General features: G+C 41.6%; 4 protein-coding genes across 4 annotated transcripts; 3 read left to right on the top strand and 1 right to left on the bottom strand.

The window, feature by feature from the left end:
• Positions 1-1,386: 1,386 nt before the first annotated feature.
• Positions 1,387-2,241, top strand: MELLADRAFT_61274 (uncharacterized protein; the record flags this gene model as incomplete). Its single annotated transcript, XM_007407605.1, has 1 exon — positions 1,387-2,241. One exon carries the CDS (start codon positions 1,387-1,389, stop codon positions 2,239-2,241), a length of 855 nt encoding a protein of 284 aa, XP_007407667.1.
• A 2,773-nt stretch (positions 2,242-5,014) lies between these two features.
• On the top strand, positions 5,015-6,292 carry MELLADRAFT_71264 (uncharacterized protein; the record flags this gene model as incomplete). Its single annotated transcript, XM_007407606.1, has 3 exons — positions 5,015-5,258; positions 5,335-5,547; positions 5,644-6,292. 3 exons carry the CDS (start codon positions 5,043-5,045, stop codon positions 6,148-6,150), a joined length of 936 nt encoding a protein of 311 aa, XP_007407668.1.
• A 2,122-nt stretch (positions 6,293-8,414) lies between these two features.
• Positions 8,415-9,619, top strand: MELLADRAFT_96296 (uncharacterized protein; the record flags this gene model as incomplete). Its single annotated transcript, XM_007407607.1, has 3 exons — positions 8,415-8,643; positions 8,765-9,429; positions 9,488-9,619. 3 exons carry the CDS (start codon positions 8,415-8,417, stop codon positions 9,617-9,619), a joined length of 1,026 nt encoding a protein of 341 aa, XP_007407669.1.
• Positions 9,620-12,784: 3,165 nt separating this feature from the next.
• MELLADRAFT_96295 (uncharacterized protein) lies at positions 12,785-14,512 on the bottom strand (the record flags this gene model as incomplete). The annotated part of the gene is made up of 9 exons (XM_007407350.1): positions 12,785-12,902; positions 13,047-13,180; positions 13,263-13,358; positions 13,425-13,502; positions 13,568-13,738; positions 13,796-13,912; positions 13,988-14,113; positions 14,174-14,403; positions 14,458-14,512. The coding sequence occupies 9 exons, from the start codon at positions 14,510-14,512 to the stop codon at positions 12,785-12,787; spliced, it is 1,125 nt and encodes a 374-aa protein (XP_007407412.1).
• Positions 14,513-23,291: the final 8,779 nt, after the last annotated feature.

Raw genomic sequence — 23,291 nt, 5'->3', positions numbered from 1 at the left:
AACAGTGAAAGTGTCCCAATAGCATCTTTGAAAGAATTGCTTTGCCGAGTTGGTGCTTGCAAGCCTAAAAGTACCTCATAAGATCGCAAACCCCAATTATAATGGCAGAAAACTGACGCAATATGTATGCTCGAGCTTAAGAGAGGTCGGCTTGCTTGATCCTTTGAACATTTGCGCCTTGAAAGAAATGCGTAAATAGTCGGGTCTTAATCAATGGCCTCGGTACGACTCCGGGGCGTTTTCTCGGTCCAGGTCCTCAGGAGCTCGTCCAAAAGTTTTCGATCAGCGTATTGACTCAGACAGATATTTCTTTGATGTGTTTGTTGAACAATCGGTCACGGTCGCCTTCACCTCCAACTAAGCAATACTCGTTGATTCTTTCGACTCTACGCGACCGAGAATGGTTTTAAGCCTGTGCGTCAAAATTGCACCCGCGAAGCATGGAAATTGTTTTCTTTGTCGAGGGTTGTCACAAAGCTCGCTCAATTGTGTCACAAAATTGGAATCACCCCGCATACCTTTGATTCGACCTGCTTTCATCAAGTCCGTCTCGCCCTTGGTCGATCCTGAATCACCCATTTCATTACCCGAGACTGAAGTGGATCGCTTGAGGTGGTTGAATAGGTTCACGCCTAGGTGGAATGAAAGCTCGAATGAACGCCGGAGAAGGCTGAAAAAGCGAGCAGAAAATATGCGTACTCGAAGAGCTCATGTGCGCCGATGAATTGCGCTCTTTGATCACCGTGATCTAACCAGTGAAGGGAAAAGCTGTCGGTTGACATACTTTCGTGACATCTTTTTTCTTCTTCTGTGAGCTTAGACCGAAAAGATTTTGAACTCATTCCAAAGGCTGGACTCATACACCTCAACAGTTCTACCATCTGGTCAGTTATTCCATGGTATCGACATTATAAGGACGATGACGAAATGAACCCCTTTTGCATATCTTGCATGGAAAGACCTAATGTTATGTCTAAGTTACACCCGTTCTCAGAGTGAAGCAACTACCAGCACTCATTCCCTACCTCCGCTCCACACGAAGGATAAGGATGCAGTGTATCTAACACCGAATAGAATATTACATCAACGTTGGGCTCCCCATAAGGAAGGCATATCAACCTGGGTGATCTGCCATCGAGATGCTCTACAGCAACCCAAAAGGCTGCGTAAGCGCTGTTTCAATCAAGCTGTTAGATAAAAAAATCTTCTATTGCAAAGTTTGAACTTGCGTTCTAGGAACATCACTCATGACTGACCTGATCATACCGTTCCCCAGGTAGTATATATCGTCATCTCCGTGACCCCAATTTCAGTCCCAACCTAGCCGATCAGATTTCTAGCCAATTGGTACGAAGAGTTGCGCAGGAATGTGTGGTTCTGAAAGACATGTTGAAGACACATTTGACACCACAACGTCCGAAATCGCGCGGGAGCCTTGATATTGTTCCAATCTTTACTAGCGAAGAAACTCTGACAAAGATCATTTCTCGTTTTAATGATGAAGCTTCAAGGTCTATATCATGCTCGTCCGAAGAAAAGATCACAAACCTCGAAGATCAAATAAGTTCAGCAAAGATTGGCGGCATCTTAGTTTTTTCTACTCGACGTTTCGATGAGATAGTCAGTTCATGTAATCCCGAAACTTTCATTGCCACATCAAGTCCTTCAGATCCGGCACTTCGAAACAAAAGGAGCGTCGAGTCATGTCAAAATCGCCCCTTGATGTTCTCTTTGAAGTCCGAATCTGGACCGTTGCCCATTTGGGATATGGAAGCATTACTTGCAGAGATGGCCAAACAGCCATCGAAACCAGGGATATCACTCATAACGGCGGCTCTCAACCAACTCACGGTCCTCACAGCCTCAACACGACTTGTGGAGATTCTCAAAGAACAAATCTACACCGCGTTATGGGAGGCTGCATCTTTCCCCAACACACCCTCCTCTCCACCAGTAATAGGTCAAGGTGCTTGCCTTCTGCCTTTGACGGAGGCGGCCTATCCTCTGCTACTCGCCTTGAGGCGGTCGACCTGGTGGCTCGGTCAGGGCTTTGAACCTGGACATTTCGCAGCTATTCATCAAATGACAGAAGAAGCAGAAGCTCGCAAATCAGCCAGAAATCAGGTTTGGGAACAATGGCTTGCACAGAAGATGTTGGTTACAGGTCAAGTCAGAAATAATGGAGAACTATGGATCAACAAGTCGAAACCGAATCATCATGAGCATTGGAAAAGAGTATAGACTTATGAACCTGTAGCGAGTCATGGAATGATCTTTCAGTTGGAAAGGAATATGTGAAACAAAATTATGATCTCCTTGGTTCGCACATCTGTCCCGCATCCTTTCAAATATAGACATATGATTTTCATCACCGTGTGTAGTGATTTGAGGTCAATTAGCTATGGAAGTAAACAAATAGTGATCTTATTCCAGAAACCCCTCTATAAAGAAGATGTCAGTGAAAGTATAAAGAAATCTATATACGGATGATTACTATACTTGTGGTATCTTCTATATCAACATACGGTCCAATGAGAGTGTTTAAGTTGGTATCTTGATGTAGGATTTCGCGGGTCTCAGAACAGTGTTTGCTTTATGAGATGTATGATCTTGGCTTTAGTAGCTAGTGAAGATGATGCGATTGAAAAAAGAAACAAATGCAACAATAGCAGATTCTTAATGCTTAATTTTGCAACCAACGAGAGTGAAAGGGTCCAAAGGGGTAAGTTGGCTATTGCAGCGCGATTACTTGTGACAATACTAAATAGGGTGATTGCTTTCTGTTCCGCTCAATCATGGTGGCATGACAAATGATTCTGTAATCTCAACAAAAGGGATCTTGATCCTGATCCGTTCCAAAGCTTAGTGAGGTACATACACAAACTCTCGGATTGAAGAGCTGCACACCCTGTATCATGCAAGCCAAAGGTTTCAGAATGGGTGGAAGATGTGGAATAATTGTAGACATCATGATTTGAGAAAATTTGATCAAGTCAAAAATATTATTCATAGCCAAGCTGCAAAGTTGAATGGCACAAGTCTTGCGAGAGTCAAAGGCTTGCTTTTTGCTCTTTGTGGTCAATTCTGCCAGTGTAAGATGATCACAGTCTCAGAGGTCTAATCCTTGACCTACGTGTCATTGTATCAGTGGGGTTCAAGTTGGCCAAAAATTGCCTAAAAATTTATGCACTTTGGCCTCCCAGCCTCCCCAGATTATTTTTTGGAGAAATAAAATTGCTAGGAATGTGCTTCTTGAATCTCAGGTGGGGCTTTCCAATAGTATTTTCAAGATTTGATTTTTGAGTAGCATTTTGATGTATAGAACTTACATTTTAGGCATATTTCCAACTTGAACCCCTTATTTGATCAACTTCACGTGGCTTGAACTTGATTCTTGGGGCTATTCATCATGATCCATAGGTACACTGGCTTCTTGGATTCGGAAGACACATGTCCATGATCTTGGTTTGAACAGTGGGCCGCCAAAGAAGCCAACCCCTCAAGTGGTATACATATTGCATAGAAAGCACAGGGGATTTGTGGGCCTTTGACAAAAATCATCCTATTCTATATCACCAATTCCTCTTGACAATATTACATTAATTCAATTCTTGCTCTCCTTGAAGAACACATCAATACCATTGAATAACTCTTGTTCAAACATACATAATTATGCAGCTCTCCGCCAGCATCTTTCTCATCCTAGCCTTTACTCTTCTTGTGACTATCATACATCACACCTTGCAGAGGACATCACTGCCGACATCTGATTGCAAATACTTACTTGTGTGGATGTAACACGCTAATGTGATGTAGGACTGATGAAGATAATTAGACACCCACACCATAAATGGCATTGTTGGACTTTCAATCTTGACAGCACTTTGAGCTGACAGACCTGCGGGTCCATAGGATATATCTCACCTCGCCCGCTCATTCTGAGTCTATGGCGCTACTTTTTATAACATCTTTATAGCTTGCCTTTATCACTTGTTATTCCTTCATGTTTTGTGATATACACTGATATCAATAATCTATTTCAAATGACATTTAAACATTCTTCAAATGCTTATACATCCCAACCACTCTAATCTTAATCCTAATTGTCACATTGCATACTACATTTGATCCTTACCTAATAGTTCCATCTGCCACTTGTATAATTTTTGACTAATATAATTTTGCTTTTATAAAATTCTTTTGTTATTAATAGTTTTTTTTGTGGTGATGTTGTATCTTTCTCGTGTTATAATTTGTATAAATAATGAGGACAATTCAGGTCTGCATGAAAAGTAATAAACCTCACAAACTTTGACGTTTTAGTTTGACGAGTATCAGCTTGAGGCATTCAATTAGAAATCCTGCCGCCACAGCCTTGTGCATCGTTGAAATGAAGCACAGAAATACCAAGTAGAGGACTGTCCAAGTATCACATTTCAGGGACCATATGTGGCAATTGGTAAAAAAGCGTCATAAATTCCTGCCAACAGATAGACTCGCCTTCCTTTACCGACTTTGCCTTGTGAAGCCCGTTATTGGCCCTCCAGAAGTACCTGATCACGAGCTAGGAATAGACTTACTGGCAAAAATGTCAATGAGTTAGAGTGAGGTGTTGTCATTTGATTTTACCTCAACGGAAAAGACTTCACAGTCCTCAATTCATCGGAATATACTCAACTACACTGGAAGAAACTTGACTGAAGGGAGAACAATTTACATGGCGGAGACAAGACGGCTATCCACACTGATCATGGAAAAACCACAAAGGCCGGAACTAGCCTGACTTCCTCTTTGATAGATAATACGAAGGTAGTACGTAATGCCTAGCAATCTTCTTCAAGATATCTGAATGTACTTCCTTTGAACCTCTTTCAACTTGAGGTTAAACCTGGTTTACGTTGCACATATACACACAACTCGACGCAAGGCGGGCCCACGGCGGACCAGCCGCTCGTGCGGTACTACAGCTCTGCATTTGTGTAAGTTTCCTCGAAGTCAACACTCGAGTCAGCGTCAATCCCAAAAGCTTCAAGCCCTTAACGATGGCTACCAGTGAATCGCTACAAGTAGGGGGTCACCCTGATATCGTTCAGAGCCATCCCAGCGATGAAACCAAAATCATGAAGCGAGCCTGTCCTCGTGAGGTCGAATTCTATGAAGATCTCGTTCATCAGTTGGATGCAGTTCACTCTCCGAGCATCTGGTCAGGTTGGAGGCCCGTATTCTACGGTCGACAGCCGCCCGAAAAGGAATCATCAGTCGGTTCTATCTCTTCCTACATTACCAGGATAACCAACAGGTTGTGATGTTAAATCAATGACTTCTTTCTTACAGACGGACGAAGTATTTATCGTACTCGAAAACTTGGTTCCTATCTGCACCAACCCCACCTTGCGAACCGGGTTCACACACCCCAATGTCCTCGATATCAAGCTAGGCAAACAACTATATGACAACGACGCCTCCGAAGAGAAAAAAGAACGGATGACTCGAACTGCAGCTGAGACCACTTCGGCTCGCTTTGGGATCCGTTTGACCGGAGGAAAGGTAAGATGTTGAACGAACGATCGCTGTTGTTAATGATATTCGATTTTACTGCCTGGCACGAACAATCCTTGACGCGGTTTTTCAATATTTGAACAGGTGTGGAACAACGATACCAGGGCATATGAAACATTACCAAAGACGTTTGGGAAGTCGCTCGATCCACAGGGCTCAGACCTCAAAGCGGGATTTTCCCGTTTCTTTCCCATTGCGCTACCAGATGGAGAAACATTACAAGGGAACCAATACTCCTCTCGATTGACTGTGAGCCCTGGAGGTATTCCAGCAATATTGATGGCAAGACTTTTGGAGGACGTGCTACTACCACGTTTCAATCGATTGTCCAATCATGTATCGAGATTCGAGTGGCAGGTATACGGTTCGAGCTTGCTAGTGGTTTATGAAGGTGACAGCGAGGCTCTTTCCCGTGCTTTCGAAGGTGATAACATCACCGAAGACCGGTTCTTGGGAATTGTAAAATTGATAGATTTTGCGCATGCTTGGAAAGCTCAACAGCCAGACGCAGGATTACTCGATGCGTTTGATACGTTATCAAATTTGTTGCGAGGAATGATCAAAGACCTTTCACAATTGGCGAATGAATGATAATATCCTGCAGAGCGTGATTGTGGGCTTTGTTATAAATTGGATTGTTCGACAATATATGTTTCTTTGTCTCGAGTCTTGTGGATACACACAATTGTAGGATTATACATACACATTTTCTTGGTGAAACTCTTTTTTGATTAACCCCGGATATCGCTGTACACAAAAGCATTCACCAACCCCACGACAGGCATGATTTGGCAAATGATATCCGCACCAACTTTGCCAAGGTGAAGCGCCTGGGCTTTCTCCACAAAATAGCCGGGGTTTCGTCTGCTCTCATTTACTTGAGGCTGTTCTCAAGTATCTGTTATCCATTTCGTGGGGCTTCTGATAAAGAAGACAGTAAAGTCGCATCAAACCCCAGGTTGTTTGATGTTCAATGATTCACATTGGGGTAGAGCACGGGTTGGTCTATGATCATGTTTGGGATAAAAGCCTGTCATAGCAGTCTGTGGATGCGGAATTTTGTCCCTGATAAAGAGGGTATTTATTGGAAATGTGTGGTTTAACAAAGATAATTGTCATCTTTATATCTGCACTTGGATTACTCGAGGAAAGTAACCGCTCGCAAGACATGACGGCAATCTCACCGAAGTGAGAGCACATGTCATATGTTTTGGATCACTTTCTGAAACGTTGAGCTTCTTGAAACTATCAACTTCATTTGCGCACAGGCACTAAAGAAAGAAGACTGTGAATGATATCTAGGTTGCTTGCGGCAAGGGATGATGAGACATGGGTGGGCTCAAACGGCAAACTCTGCTGTGGACTCTGAGAGAAGTACATAGACATCAACCAGTACAATGTCAATTGTATTCTCTGAATGCGTTTTCCTTAACAAATGTACTGCTCATATATGAGGAGTGAAACAACCTCATGGGGGGATATCAATGGAGTTAGTCACCCGGGACTTTCTACTCTTCGAGCGGTGCCAGTTGCTCAAGTCCACTGCCTCCTCCGAGCTGGAAAGAACCTAGTACAGAAAAGTATGCTCACCGCATGTTATGTACTCCACCGGTGTGTTACTCACGAGTCACACGTAAATAGACTCGGTGTAGATTCCACACCGGTGAGATTCCAAGGGTAAGGTCAAGAAGAAAGGGCATCGTGATTTTCGCCAAGACCTGGTCCGGTTATGAACACGGTGCAGTCTTGAGGGTGGGTGATGCCAAGCTTGGCGCGTGGTTGTTGCCTAGAAGTCACCCTTTTCGTACTGAATACTAAACTGTTCAGAAGCCACCTACTTATGTCGCCACAAAGAAGTATTGGTACTATACTGGTTTGCACAATGCACACCTCACTGCCACCACGAGTCTCAAGGTTTATGGGGTATCGTAATCACATTGGTCCCATCAGGCTCGAAACTTGAACTCGGAGGACCGAAGTTCACGCCGGAGACCTGGTTCCGAGGCTAGAAGTATGCTAACAAGGAATCTCGGACAATCCGAAGAGATCAGAAAATTCTTTTGTAATGGTCCCCTTTGGGAATCATGCCGTGAGGTAGGCTACGTATGTGAACTGAAGCTGGGATGGAAGATAATCATGATTGGTGAATTACACGGCGAGCTTGGAATGAATGAGATTCCAGAAAAGTAACAGTGAATCTCTAGCATGACTGTATGTTGAAATATTCTTGACGTCAGAATAAACCCTCTAGCTTCTTCTCGTTTCATCTCAAGGCCAAGCACTCGTGTCGATTTTGATCCTGATACTGTACACAGACATGTGGCAAACATGCGGTTCCCGGAATAGACGGATTTGTTCTGAATGAGAATGTTCAATCTTGCACTTTGACCATGTATCTTTCATATCTTCAAGATGCCGAAGGGTATAAATCGTCTGCTCCTATGTGTTACTCGGAAGGAGCGGACAGTGAATGACTCTTCTTGTAAGACAAAACTTCTTTGCTGTTTCGGCCGGCGTATTATCGAAGATTATCTGAATGTTAATATCCAAGATCAAGTAATCTCCTCCGATATCATCAGGTTGAAGCCATAGAAGAAAAATATAACACAGAAAGAAGTCAAAGTAGAGCAACCTCGACAGTGTGATTATAGATAATAAACATTTTGATTATCCCTTTTTTTGTGATCTTAACTCGAAGCATTGGCTTGGTATCTGTGGCAAAGAAAGATTGCATATCATCACTTCACAATCAATCACTTTTAACTTACTCTATCTCAAAGATGTCTCACCCGCGATCATCGAGAAGCAACCGGGACTGTTTACCATCACCCTCCTTTCCATATCCTGGCGTGTCAATGCAGCAATCACAACTCTATCCTAAGGGTTATCTTCCTGTACATAGCATGGCCACACCTACGTCACATTACTCAGGTTTGGAAATCCAGCATCATTTACAAAGCTCTCACTCTGTATTGACCTCGACATTCCCTGGGAAACCAGATCACGAGTTGACTTCCACCAAGCAAAACCTTTACGATTATGGAAGGTTTGATTTCAATTCTCAATCACTACCACAACGAACCTGTAAGTTCTTTTGACTGATTCAATTTTCACATTGCTCATCAAGTAGTCAGATAATCATATAATATTTTGTCAGCTCATGAATACTGACTCAAATTTCTTATAAATCTGTCAAACTCTACAGGTGAAACTTGTGGCAGTCAGTATCAATGTACTCGAGCTACTGATGCTCAAGGTTCAGCATCACCTTTGCTAGAGGTCTGTGACCGTTGCCTAGCCAATACTTTAGCTTATACCAACAACCCAACCAACACGAGATATTCTGCCAGCCATTGCCCTCAAACACCATCTTTCTCTCCGCCTTCGAGGTTCACTGGGTATGGCTCAAGTCCAAACTACTCCAACCAATCTGCCATAGTTCCTTCCCCCAATGTCAATTACCCGTATCAGAATAACGACCTTCTCAACGCATCACCGCAGAGGGCCTTTAAGACACCTGTTGCACCATCTTCTAACCGCAATGGTTCAGCTCGCTCCAATGCATCAAAGTCTTCAACATCATCCCCAGTTACCTCTCATTCAGCCGCTTCGGTGACGGGCAAGGAAAGCTTCGAGACCGCTAGCAAACGTCCACATGCAAGAGGCTACATCACGACTCTAGACGCTCGACTTTCTAGATTGGAAGTCATGCTTGGAGACCTTGTACCCAACTCTTCTGATCAATTGGGATCCAATGCCGCCAAAATTTCAAACCCGATTGGAAACGTCAAGCCAAGCGAGACAAGGGAAGCGATTCCGAGTAGCAAACGAAGAGAAAAATCTCGCAACGAGTCAGCTCTCGAACGCCCAGTCAGTCAAAGACACGCACTTGGCATATCTGATGATCCTTTATTGGATGGTGCCTTAGAGGATGCGTTACTCGCCGCAAGACCAATTGATCGTGATTCAAGTAGGCTCTATGGTACTGATTCTAGAAAACTTTCTATCGGAAGAGAATTATCAACCATCCACATCTTCTCTGGAAGAAGAATCTAAATAAGTTCCAAGGCCTTTTTCGACTTGAAAAATCTCAACTCAAAGCTTTGACTCGAGGTCGGATGAACATCAAATCTCATTACACCGGTCCTCTTTCCCTTTTATCAAATCGCAGGGTATCGTTTTCTACTTTGTATTTTTTCTGTTTTGAGACCCACACAAATCAATGGACCTTTTTTTCCTCCTATCTGTCTTCTTTAGTCTTATTCACGTCTTTTATTGTTGAAATGGGGAAATATATTGAACAATAAGTGTATTGCTTAAGTGGGCATTTGTTTACATTTCAAAGTACATAAAATATAGATTCAACCTTTTTGCAGTACCAAAATATTGTTCTATCATTTTACTTTTTCATTGTTTATTTTTTTGAGGAATGTGAAAAGGAAGGAAAGTAGATTTGGATTGTGCGTTTTTTATTTTGTTATATTAGAGCATCTCTTATCGTTTGCTTAAATCAAATCCAATTCAGCATGACTTTGTTTTATCCTCGTACTCATTTAGCCGAAAGCTTAACTATCTGTTGATTGTTAAGCTTGAAATCCAATTCGGATCTGAGTTCATGATGTAGCCTTACAGTCCCAACACCAGTTGCCTCTCCGCCTCTGAGATAAGCATCCAACCTCCCCCATCAAATTCTTAAAATCAACGGTCATCTTCCAAAGTGGAGCATTGTCTGATTTAAGAAAAATGCAAGTGTGTCAACAAGGTAATGGTTCGATGAACGAACAAACTCTTATTGTCTGAACGGATAAAGATGCTGCAACAAATTTACCCTTAGCCATTTTGGACCAAGTTTGTATCTCCAGGTAATTGAAAATCGGCTTGATATAAGCCAATATAAACTTTGTCCGTCTTATTTTCCATTGTGTTTCCTCTACCCAATGTAACCCGAGTTGCAAAAGCATAGTTTCTCCTTCATAAAATCATCTTATCAGCCCACTGCTGAGATCATCAATCTGTAGGAGGAAAAAATGTATCTTTATCTGGATATCACGGTCTGAAGACAAAGCTTCATGTCTTTGAGAGTAGGACTTGGCAAGATGCACCTATGACGGTCTATCAGGCGTCCTCCTAGCACCTGCTTGTTCATGGTCTCCAAACACTTTCTGAAGAGGGTTAGTCATTCTATACGTATCAAGCTTCTTTTGAGTTCAACCCAAAGAAAGTCCTACTACACACTCTCATTGTTATACTTTCTATGATTTATTCACACTCTAACTTGAGCAGGGGCCTGTGAAATCGTTGTATGCTCTCAAACAAAATATATCAAATGAATCATGTCAAGAGAGGATTAGGAGAAATCACAGTGACAGAAGCTGCTTATAGATCGCCATGTGTCAAGTAGGTAAACCTGAGCTGGTTTGAAATTAAATGAGGGCCCTACAAAATCTTTCTACCCAAGTATATAGGGTGTAGACTTCTTTTGTACAGTTTTCATTCCAGATCTCAGAGTGGCGCTATAGATATTTCAAGTGGCAATTGGAGACGCTCTCAATCTAGACATCTATGATCTAAAAGCAAACGTCATTTCCATATTTTTTTTCTGGTTCCATGAGCCCAGCCAAGTCTCCATTCCGCCTTGCGGTCATCTTCTGGAGAGAGGTCCCTGTACCTAAGAGGCGGATCGTGGGGGGCACAAAAGCTGGCCATCTGCATGAGTGCCCTGATATTTTCAATTTCATGCTGGATTTGGATACATATACGAATCCTGTCTTCCAAAATGATTTCAATTTGTCTTGAAACTGATCCCTTACAAGTTATATATGTCTGATTTTCATCAATTTTGTTGTTTTTCTGCTCTTAGAATGTCATCAGAGAAAGCCGAAAAAAGGAAAGTTCTAAATACATGATCTTGAAGGTTTTTATTCGGTACAGAGACTTTTGGCTATCATAATTAAGAGTGTAGTCCTACACCACGGGGCGACTCAAACGTGACCAATACGTATCCTACCGGCCCCCTCATAAGGATGGGTGAGGGTAACATTGGACTATTTTGAATAGCCACTACGTTACAGCTGAGGTGGCTGTCACCCAGCCTGTTACATATGCAAGATGTATTGGCTCATGTAGTCATCGGGTGAGCTACTACATGTAGTCATCAGGTGAGTCAGCTCACCCAATTACTACATGTAGTAGCTCACCCAATGAGCACGTGTAGTAGCTCATGTAGTCATCAGGTGAGTCAGCTTACCCAAAGACTACATGTAGTAGCTCACCCAATGACTACATGAGCCAATACACGTGGTCATCGGGTGAGTCAGCTAACCCAAAGACTATATGTAGTAGCTCACCCAATGACTACATGTAGTGGCTCATGTAGTCATCAGGCAAGTCAGCTCACCCAAAGACTACATGTAGTAGCTCACCCAAAGACTACATGTAGTAGCTCACCCAATGACTACATGTAGTGGCTCATGTAGTCATCACGTGAGCTGACTTACCCAAAGACTACATGTAGTAGCTCACCCAATGACTACATGTAGTGGCTCATGTAGTCATCACGTGAGCTGACTTACCCAAAGACTACATGTAGTAGCTCACCCAATGACTACATGTAGTGGCTCATGTAGTCATCACGTGAGCTGACTTACCCAAAGACTACATGTAGTAGCTCACCCAATGACTACATGTAGTGGCTCATGTAGTCATCACGTGAGCTGACTTACCCAAAGACTACATGTAGTAGCTCACCCAATGACTACATGTAGTGGCTCATGTAGTCATCACGTGAGCTGTCTTAACCAAAGACTACATGTAGTAGCTCATGTAGTCATTGGGTGAGCTGACTTACCTGATGACTACATGTAGTAGCTCATGTAGTCATTGGGTGAGCTGACTAACATGTTCATTGGGTGAGCTGACTGACCCAATGATTACACGATCCAGCTCACCCAATTATCACGTGAGCTGACTGACACGTTCATTGGGTAAGCTGGATCGTGTAATCATTGGGTCAGTCAGCTCACACTATTATCGAGTGAGCTAACTAATGTAGTCACTGGGTCATTTAGCCAATGTTGTCATTGTGTAATTACTTGAAACAGCCATGCTCAATTATTGTACATAGTTTTTTAATGCATTAACAATGAGAAAAATCTAATACATAATAAGGATGAAACAGTTTCAAAACCATGAAATACAAATATCAAAAGAACACCAAAAATTATGTTCAACTACCAGCTTCAGTTTCATGTGCTTCTTCAGTTTCATGTGCTGCTTCAGCGTTTTTTTCTGCTTCCAGAATGTTGTACTGCTCCATAACTCGGTCTGGGTCAGGGCCTAATAGTCTTTGGTCTTCAGGAACATCAGTATAGACAGTATCTTGCTCATATAATCAATAGTTAAGGTCCATGATGACCTTGTAATACCTATGTGAGTGAAACAATTCTCTTCAGCCAGATAAACCAACAAGAGAGAAGATATCTACCTACGCTTTTTTATACATACTGCGATCTCTGCCTGCATGCTTCTCCTTCAAGCTCAATAGGGCCTCATCGATGTAATCCCAAAGAAATCTACGACCATTTGAGGAAGGGTTTCTATGAGAGGCTACAGCATGTACACGCTAGGAAAAGATGAAAGTCAGCTATAGTATCATACAGACAAAGATTTAGAGAAAAAAACAAGGAGTGGAATGCAAGACTAACCAGAAAGGCCACACGTTGCCGAAAGGATTTGGGAGAAGTGTCAAATATCTCTGTCTCGGATCGAGTATCATGTGTGTTTATGAGACCACGACAGATCTACTCAAACATTAATCTCAGCTCCAAAGAAATTGATAAGTCGAGTAAAAAAAGATCAAGACTTACCAGAGCCATCAGTTGTGCAAGACCCGGCATGGGACGCTTTGACATTTGGCTATTGATAGGGAGGACGTTGGTCAGGAGCTACAAAAGAGTCTTGATCAGGATTCGGCTATGGCAATAATGAGATCGGTGTATTGTTTACTTACCACCCCACGTAATCGACTACGAGTTGCAACAGCTTGTGTCTTGTAAAAGGCTAGCATAGCCTTGTGGGCTTCGTTCCCTTCCTCGGTTTCATAGCCAGGTGGATAATGAAATTTAATAAACGATCTATCTTTGCTTTGGAGGTGGATCTGAAATGGATAAAACAATTGGTACTTTGATAAAGAACAAAGAAGAGTGATGGAAATAAGAAGAGTGAGTGAAATCCTCACAACACATGCTTGATCAAAGGAGTTAGATATCAAACGTTGATTGAGATCAACAGTGCGGCTGTATGATACTATTCCAAGGTCCATGATCAAAGCATTCAACTCTGGTCGAATCGCATCCTAGGAACCGAGATGAAAAGAGACTTGATAAGTATATATTAAGTACTAGTAGTGGGTAGATGGTCAGCTACTAACCTTTAATTCGCTAGTGGGAGCCCAGTCAGACCCCTTGGTATGAGTCTGGGTCGGCTCATCAGACTTTTGCTTCAAGTATGAAAGAAAGCCAATCGATGTCACAAATTGGTCTTCTGGGCGAGTGGCCTGAAGAGAAGCCATCAGCGTCTGAGAAAGACAAAACGGGTGAAAGAGTAATGTACATACCCCACATATCTGAAGAGCCAACTGATGGTTCTCAGGCGTAAGACCAAGCTTGTCTGCAATGAGCTTTAGGTGGGTTTTTGAACTATTTGGCAAGATGAATGGCGCTGAAAAGGTGGGAGCCGAAAACATAGCGATGGTCCTGGCATCGGGTAATGCATCTTCAATTCGAGCACGTGAGCCACTGGATGTCGGTTGAGAGGGGTTTGAATCGGGACCTCGCTTGTTTCGTACTGAGTAGAGGAATAGCCACCATGAGATTCAGAAAACATGAGATATAAGTCAACTACTTGCTTTGCGTGGACTGTTGCGGTTCTTCTGAATCGGATTCGGAACTATCATCAGAGTGATCTACAGAATGCCAAGGTAGTCAGCAAAGAAGAGATTAAGGGCCCGTTTGGTTGCGATTATTTTACTGCGATTATGCCAATACCACAGTAAAATAATCGCAACTATTTTTTCACTGTTTGGTAGCCCAAAAACACGGATTATCTTACCACATTATTTGTTGAATAATCTCATAAGCGGTATTAATTCTATAAACTCCTTTTTCCGTTTATTCTGCTTGTAATCGGATCAAATCCGTACGTGAGAAGGGCACTTGTCGAAAACTTACCTCTTGGCCTCGCCACCAACACCACCTTGATCAACACTGCTTTGACGTACCAACACTTCTACACATCAACACTTCTATCACCGGAGCGTTCCTTCAACTTCATCACATCTTTAATCGGCCTTGTTGCATCTTCGACCCCATTGCATCTTCGATCGACTTCATCACGTCCTTGCATGCAGTCATCAGATCTCATCTTCGCTTCAACTCATCTCATATCTCTCATTCTCATCACTCTACAATCAGTTATTGATATCATCACATCATCAATGCCATCTTTTTGTTAATCTCATCAAGACCCAAGTTACCAATATCATTATCAACTTCTCAATATAATCTTCTCAATACCATCGCTTTATCTATACTTCTCGATATCATCACCTTATCTCTATTGGCACTTGGTTTTGTTACATGAATTGCAAGTCAACATGACACCCAAATGGAAATGAAGATTTGCATGATGGTAATGATGATGATAGAAACCTTGTATGATCTTTTTGATCAAGCTTGATTCAAAAACAATATTGTGGAATTAAAATGTAATTGCATTAAACGTTTGATGATCCGTTACCCTATCTTGCAGCAAGTTGAGATGGTCAATTGAGTGAGTAAACAAGAGATGTCGATGAGCCTGATCAATGAAGCATTGATAATGAGACTGTTCATTATCAGAGTAAAGATCAAAAACCACCAGTTTCCACAAGCGCTATAATGTCGCTGTGGTTTTGAGTTGCCAAACGATTATTGTCAATTACCACCGTTTACTTTTGTACTGCGATTAATTGTGAGTTGAAACTTTTACTGTGGTTTCAGGTCCATTAATGCAGTACACTTTTACTGTAGTATGTGATAATCTCTGGCAACCAAACGGGCCCTAAAAGATTGATCAAGCTCACCTTGCATCACGAGACTTTTCAAAAGGTTGGAATAGGTTTCAATACGTAGAACGATTCAAAACAAACTGAAATGAAGTGAGGATAAAGACAATGAGGAATGGTGATACGGATAATCAGAGGGATAAAACAACAATGTAAAACACTTACAATCTTGAATCCTTGATTGAGGTGAGTGGATCATTGATCCCGTTATATAGGACATGGATGACAGATGGTATTGAAGATCATGCACATCAGCTCACCTCGAGTGGTTTCACCACTGATGAGTTGAGCAGGCGATTTGAGCTGTTTAACCGATGATGAGTTGACCAGGTGATTCAAGCCGTTTGACCAATGATGTGTTGATTTGATTGCATCATCAGCTTTCCTTGAACAAAAGGAAGCAATTCTTGAGATGAGACTTGAGATTGGTGCCTATTCCCTATCCGAATTTATCATGAACATGAAAGATGCTGAAACAATGGAAACTTCAGTTGAGTGTTGATTGGGGAAAAGTTTGAGATCAAAGCTGCATGGGTCAAAGAGAAGGAATTCAAACTATCAAAGTTTGAGCTTGATTAAAGATATTGCTTTTTTTAACTAGAATGGGGCCCGAGGTGAGCTCCAGATCCATGTGTAGCTGTTGAGATTAGTCCCATGATTGATTGATTGATCTGATACAGAACCTATATTTCCAAGTGCTATGGATGAATCTTTCAATTGTGTTGCAGTGAAAACTTTGGTTGTCATCTTTTGCTTGTTGTTCAGTTTATGAATCAGATATGAATCCAATCTAAGCAGATTATTGCTTACCACGACATAAATCTGTGCAATATCAAGTCTAAACAACCTTGCAGTGCAAAAAAGAAAAGAAAAGAATGGTAAAGTGGGGTATGGATACTGTAAGCATGAAAAAAAAAATGAACATGCAATCAAGAAGACACAACTGTTTAGACTAATGTATTTCCAAGAACTACCACAAAAACACAACAATGGTGCTAATCCAAGGACAAACATACAATGGTAACAGACCCAAAAAGATTCATAAAAGGTTGAGGATTTTTTTGAGTTTTCATTATCAACTTCCTTCTGAGGATCCGGCGGTTGCAGTACCTATCCAAAACAAAGAATGAGCTTTTGATCTGAAGTAATTCAAATACTAATTTCGTAATTTGCTATAGCATCTACAGACTGCGGTGCATGCCACAAGTCTGCGACTATATTTGAACATCTTCCATGTAGAACCTACAAGGTAATTAGGCTGTAAGGAGGTTTCGATCCTCTTCTAGATCCCAAGACCGTGAAGGAAAACTTACTTCTGTCTTGGGATATTCATCCTAACCGATGATCAAGTGTTAAAGCCCAACAAAATATATTAGAACGTGAAATACAATTTATGATTGCACTGCTATGAAGAAAGAAAAGGACGCGTGATACAAACCTGCTCGATTAAATTTTTCCCAATGTTTTCCATGCATAGCTTGGTCGCTTGAGGCTACAATAAGAGAGACAGAGTTTAAAAACACTACCAGAGCACGCTTTTCAGAAGAGGCACGTGGAGAGTGACTCACTGGCGCCCAGGTGTGCACAAAGGCCGCCTCAGTATTGAATGTCTGGGCAATGTCATGTCCAGGACTCTGATGGTTCGAATGGATAGACGCTTTACGAGTGACACCATTGTAACTTTCAAACTTTTGAGTTGCAAAAAGAATTGCCGGACCCAGCCGCTCAATCGAATCTGCGAGATGAAGTAACATGTGATATTTAGGCTTGTTGGTCCATTGCGCTGAGATTTTGATCAGTTGGTTTAAGAAGCATCGGATGACAGTTTTGAGTTCGGAAAGATAGAGAGTGAGGTCTGGGATTTCTGGCTGGAAGACATAAGAACCAAGACGAGAGAGGTAGCTCCAGAGCAGCCGGTGATCTTCATCAAGATGTTCGTATAAAACGTAGAATGCTGTCTGCATGACCACACCAAACTCTTTCCCCACCAAGCTCTTTGCATTATCTATCATAGTTGAAGGTATAATCGGTGCAATGTTAAGTCCAGAGATGTCAAAAGATGCGTATCGTGCTTTGACCTTGTGATGATTGCTTTTTGGAATGGAGGCAATTGTGTCACCATAAAGATATTTGACAACCCCAAGAAGAACAACGTGTAAGCACTCTACCGGAGTATCTTGGTGACCGTCAAAACCTGATTGACAAATGGAGTTCAATTAAAGTGAATTTTGAATGATTAAAGAATGACACACCCTTGAGATCTAAGAGTTGGTTAAACAACAAGTCGCCGAACTCTTCATCGAGTGATTCACATTTATCCAAGATAGCTTTCTTATTGGATTTTGTCTTTCTAGGCATATCTCTAATATGTTGAATAAATCTTAAGTTGATACTGTCTCGTATTCCGTATTCTTTTGATAGCTCGGAAAAATACTTCCAACATCTTGGCTGTTGGACTAGCTTCCAGAGTTCTTTCGAACGGGCTTTGGTGACCTTCCAATCACGAAAGCGGAATGGTTTCTAGAACAAAAGAATAATTAGATTGTTCCATCATTTTTTGGACAAAGTAAGTGACGTACAACTATGCCGACATCATCAATAGCTAAGAAATCCTTGATATAACTTTCCGAATGCTTCTTGGCTTGAGATTCAACACTCAAGTCACATATCCGGCAGGGGTTGAGCGTCATGGATGGATTGGTAGTGTTTGAGATCTCCGCGTGCATCGGAGAGTCGCCACAATGACAGAGAGGTACTGTGTTTACAAGTACATTTGTCTTCAACGAGGAATTGTAAGCAACAAATCCATTGCTGTTGATCTCTCTAAATCAGAAAACACAAGAAAATCCTGGATAAGTTGTGATGTTATGACAAAGAAGAGGTAATTAAGATTATACATACTCAAACTCATCTACAGTTCTTCCAATAAGCTCAAGTGCATTAGCCGTATTTGTTGTAGCTAAAAAGTGGATGTTGTATTCTTGATTAGAAAGCTTTGGAGGTAAGCCGGCAAGTGTGGTGTATATTGACATATGCTTGTTCCACTTCTTTGATATGTTGCCGGATGTATCATCAGAATAAAGAACCACGGGGACATGTTGGATTAACAATCCATTTGCACGGACACGCCAAGGATTTGGTAAAGGAATAGACACGATGTCTTCACCATCTGGTTCTGAATTATAAACAGAGAAACAATCAGAACAAAGCAGAGATGAATGATAGATAGATGAATAGATACACACACATGATCTTATTATTACAAACATCCTTCAGCATTCGACCGTCTGACAACTTCAAGTTGGGATATGGACAATAAAAATCGTGTGCTGAAATTATTTCATAATTCCCCGAGTTCCAATCTTCCTCTTCAGGGATCGAGAGCTCTACACTAGAGTTAATTGTTGCTATTTGCGCATTGAGCTTGAAACATTTGGCATGAATGATACCGCTTTGCTGATAGAAATGAATTGGAACAAAGATGACACCTGAAAGAAGCTGAACGGGCTCATAGATGTAGTAATGTAATGATTTGTGCATGATCATGGGGACACGCAGATCTCTAGAATAAGATTCTCTCCATTTCTTTGATTGTGAAAGGCGGTTGATGGGTTCATCGCCTACGGCCTCCGGGATGACAACCAAATGAGGACTGACAAGTGGATTGGACAGTTCCTACAACAAAGCATTTATGGTCAATTTTGATCCTACTTCGGCTCAAAAAAAAACTCACTTGAGCAATAACTTCATTTATACTCAATCCAAAACAAGGATTTCCCAAGGGGCTTTCCTTCTCAGCAACATTCAGACCAATGCGCTTCTTAAGGCGTTCACGTATGTCTCGAGCGGTGTTGTATGTTGGAAAAACTAATCCACAGAATGCCACAATTGCCCATACACGCTCATATTTGGCTCTTGCCATCACATTTCTTGAATATCCAATCAAGAGCATGGACCCGAAATGCTACTTGACATAAATGACTCTCATCAGCTTACAAATTTTGAATGGATTTCAGAATTTGTTGAAGGTTGGACGGCAGATCAAACAAAAGAAGACGTACTTCTTTTTTTTTGAAAGGGTACCATTCGGATTCTTGATTTGACTCTAATAGTGATGATACATCAAGTTCCGGATTGCTGGAAGAATCGGAATCACTTGATTCAGGTTCCGGGTCTGGTCGGAAAGCCCGTAGGGTATCTTCATCCAGTTTAGATATATCAAAATTAGATATATCAAAGTCTGCTTCGCTCCTGCATGGAGAATTAAATATGGACTCAGCAAATTGATTGTCTTCATCAGACTTGGGTTCAACACGTGATTCATCAGACTCGGTTTTATCAACAGATTCATCAGACTCGGTTTTATCAACAGATTCATCAGACTCGATTTCATCATCATCAGAGTCATCAATGTCCATTTCGTTAATATCAGGATGATCTGCTTGTGCAGGTTGCAATCCAGAAGCTGATATATGCCGCGCTTGAAGTTGAGGTGCCCGTTCTGCAAGTCGATTCAGATGTCCCTGATGTGTAGGTGTCTTGATGTGGATCGGGATACTCTGGAAGGTTCGGCTGCCACATAAACGGCACTCAAAATGTTCTTTTCCTTTCACGTCAGTGCGTAGCAAGGATATATCTTTATACATCCAAAAAAATCAATGTGAGTGTTACATTGTATTTCTTGATGATATGGGCTTACAGGCATTTGAGACATGTATCGACATCTTATATGTTTTTCTGAAAGAAAAAAACAAAAAAGAACAAGTCAGGATTTTATCTTGCTTATAACAAGATGATCTCCAAAGGAGAACGCAGTGACCGATTTTTGTTCGAAAAGCCTGAAGTACAATCAAAAATGATCCTTGAGATCACAAATTGTTCCAGCAGCTAAGCCTATCGCCTCTTGTGCAAAGCAAAGCTTGATCGATTGATCATTTCTTTTTTTACAATCCTTTGGATTTGAAAGAATGAAAGAAATGTGGCTTCACGGTGAGAAATGAATGACATGGAATTTGAGAGGCAAAGTGCTTTACACTTGCTCTCATGATTCGAATCCAACAGTCAGTTACAATGTTTATAATTGATTGACTTGTACCGATTTAAAAACATCATTTATCTTATCTTGTGTTGTGAGAAATAGAACAGGGGAAAGGGGAATCAAGATCCTCTTTCCACTCACATGTTTTGTTCTGAAAACCGAACAACAAGAATGTTTTTGTGAGTAACACAGAATCCAATCTCAGATTGATTCTTGAGCTGGTTATCGATGAGCGTGTTTAGAGCTGAATAGCCTTTGAACCCCCCAAAAAGTCAAAGTTGGCTTTTGTCCGATTGTCTGGACTGGACTTGACTTCTCAAAAATCAATCGCTTTGTTGTCAGCTGCACATCTTTGATGTCAGCCTGATTTCAAGCCCATGTATATATCACCCACAATCAACGTTAGCAATAGATGAACTGGGTGACATGGTGGCTACATATCTGCTGATGTGCTCACCACCTGCTGGTTATGGTGGTGCTCATTCGATTTGAGATTGGGTGATGAGCATGTCAGTGGATACGTATCCATCATGTCAATCATTCTAACCTGTTGCTCACATGTCTGCCAATGCGCTCACCACCCGCCGTTTGGATGGGTCGTATTCAATCTGAAAACGAGTGATGAGCCTAGCTTAACAACAAGCCCACTGTGCCAGGTGATTTTTCTCGGACTCGTCCGCCCCTGGCACAGGGGGCTTGCACATTAAACGACAATCGTTGCGTGACTAATAGCCACCTTTTGGTGGGTGTTTTTTCACTTCGCTTTTACACCACGACCCACAAATGCATTTTCTTCAAAAAAACAGTCAGATGAGCTCTGTCGAGTTATGAAGGAAATGGCCTCTTCAGAATCTCGACAGAGCTCATGATCGTGTTGATTCATTGAGGCTGCTTATTTTGAGATTTGAAATTTCAACCGCTAAGATTGTTATGTGTACCCTTAAAAAGGCTCGAGAGATGGTCAATTGACTCCCTTAAACAAACTTATTACTCGTTTTCCAGCTCAATTCTTGTGAGCTGGCACTTTTGATTCTCTTTTTTTTCTAATAGAAGTTATGTACAAGATGCTGAACTCATACCAGCCAGTTTCAGAAACAACATCAAAGTAATGTTGAATGAGATAGGATGGGTTGTATCCAAAAGTGACCCAAATTTCACTTTTTGGGGCTATTGGTCACGCCAGAGATGTCGTTTAATGTGCAAGTCCCTCGTGCCTCGGCTTCGGGTTACCGTGAGCTTTTGCACGATTGGACTTGGGTTAAGTTAGGTGATGAGCACATTGGCTGCAAGGTATTCATCACGCTCAATCGGCTCACCCCACGATGACATTGTTCATCACAGTAGGAAGCTGTGAGACCCCCTGTCACACTCTCGCTATGTGACAAGGACTAGTGACAGCCACGTGGACTTAATCACCAGGCCTTCACCCGTTTCAACACAGCGACCTGAGCCGTTCCAAAATCTCACTCGCTCACCCGTTCTACGCCAAAAGTCGCCCCGTGGTGTAGTTACGAGAAAAATCTGACGGTGATAAGCTGAAGTTGATTATATTTTTATATGATGAGCGAAGTGAACGAATAGGTATATAACATATTGACAAGATTGTAATACATAGCTTTCCTATGAACATAAAATCAAGATAATTCAATCAAGATGAAAAAGTCAAAAGAGTTTCGATGACTAAATCGAGATCATTAATCAAATGATCCATTGACACTCTAGCTTGTCTAAGTGTTAATGCAGCAATCTTGAATTCAATAAGATGATTTGTCGAATTTGAGATAAGTTGGATTTGTCTTCTGATTAAGATTGGCGATTTGATGGGTTTATCTGCTGAGATTGAATTGATGATGATTTGAGCTTGATCTGGATCATTGATTGGAACCTTCAGTGTTCTTTGATTTTTATGATCATCAACATATTAAAGTGCTAAAGGTCAGCCAAGTCGTGGTCTTGATATCTGTTTAGCACTGAATCGGAATGACTAACAGAACATGCCAATCTGATGGGAATTCATTTGTGACTTGCTTTGAACTCATGTTCTCCCTCGTTTCTTAATCAATGTTTTAACTTGTACTCTCTTTCTGAAGGATAATATCTTTGGTTTTTGTGATGATGATAGTTTCGCTCGGTTCGTGGTCTTGGTCTTCGTCGTGTTCGCGTTGACGGCGAGGCAATCAGATAAGATCGAGTGGTGTTGTTCGTTGATTGTATGCGGTACATGATCCGAGTGATGGAGTTAACTGCCAGTTTTATTGCAAGTACCGAGTACCGAGACCATCACACGGCTGTTTCTTGATCATCTACAACTCCGATCACTTTCTCATCTTCAGCAACTCCACCATCAACATCGTCATCATGAACTCGATAAAATAACAAATCCAAAGAACACAAGATAACAACAATCAGGACACAAGCAAAAACGAAAAAATAGCAGAAATGCAAGACAAAAACTCAACAGAATCAGATCAGCCAGGATCTCAAACTCGGGATAATCTTAAGAATACCATTGATACCGTATCACCGTCTCCATCCTCATCATCAAAGGTAAGTAATTCATTAACATTCAAGATCTTCACATTGTTCTCACAA

The sequence above is a fragment of the Melampsora larici-populina genome, assembly GCF_000204055.1.
Source record: "Melampsora larici-populina 98AG31 unplaced genomic scaffold MELLAscaffold_9, whole genome shotgun sequence".
Taxonomy (NCBI): Eukaryota; Fungi; Basidiomycota; class Pucciniomycetes; order Pucciniales; family Melampsoraceae; genus Melampsora; species Melampsora laricis-populina.
This window is presented reverse-complemented; position numbering and strand designations above follow the sequence as displayed.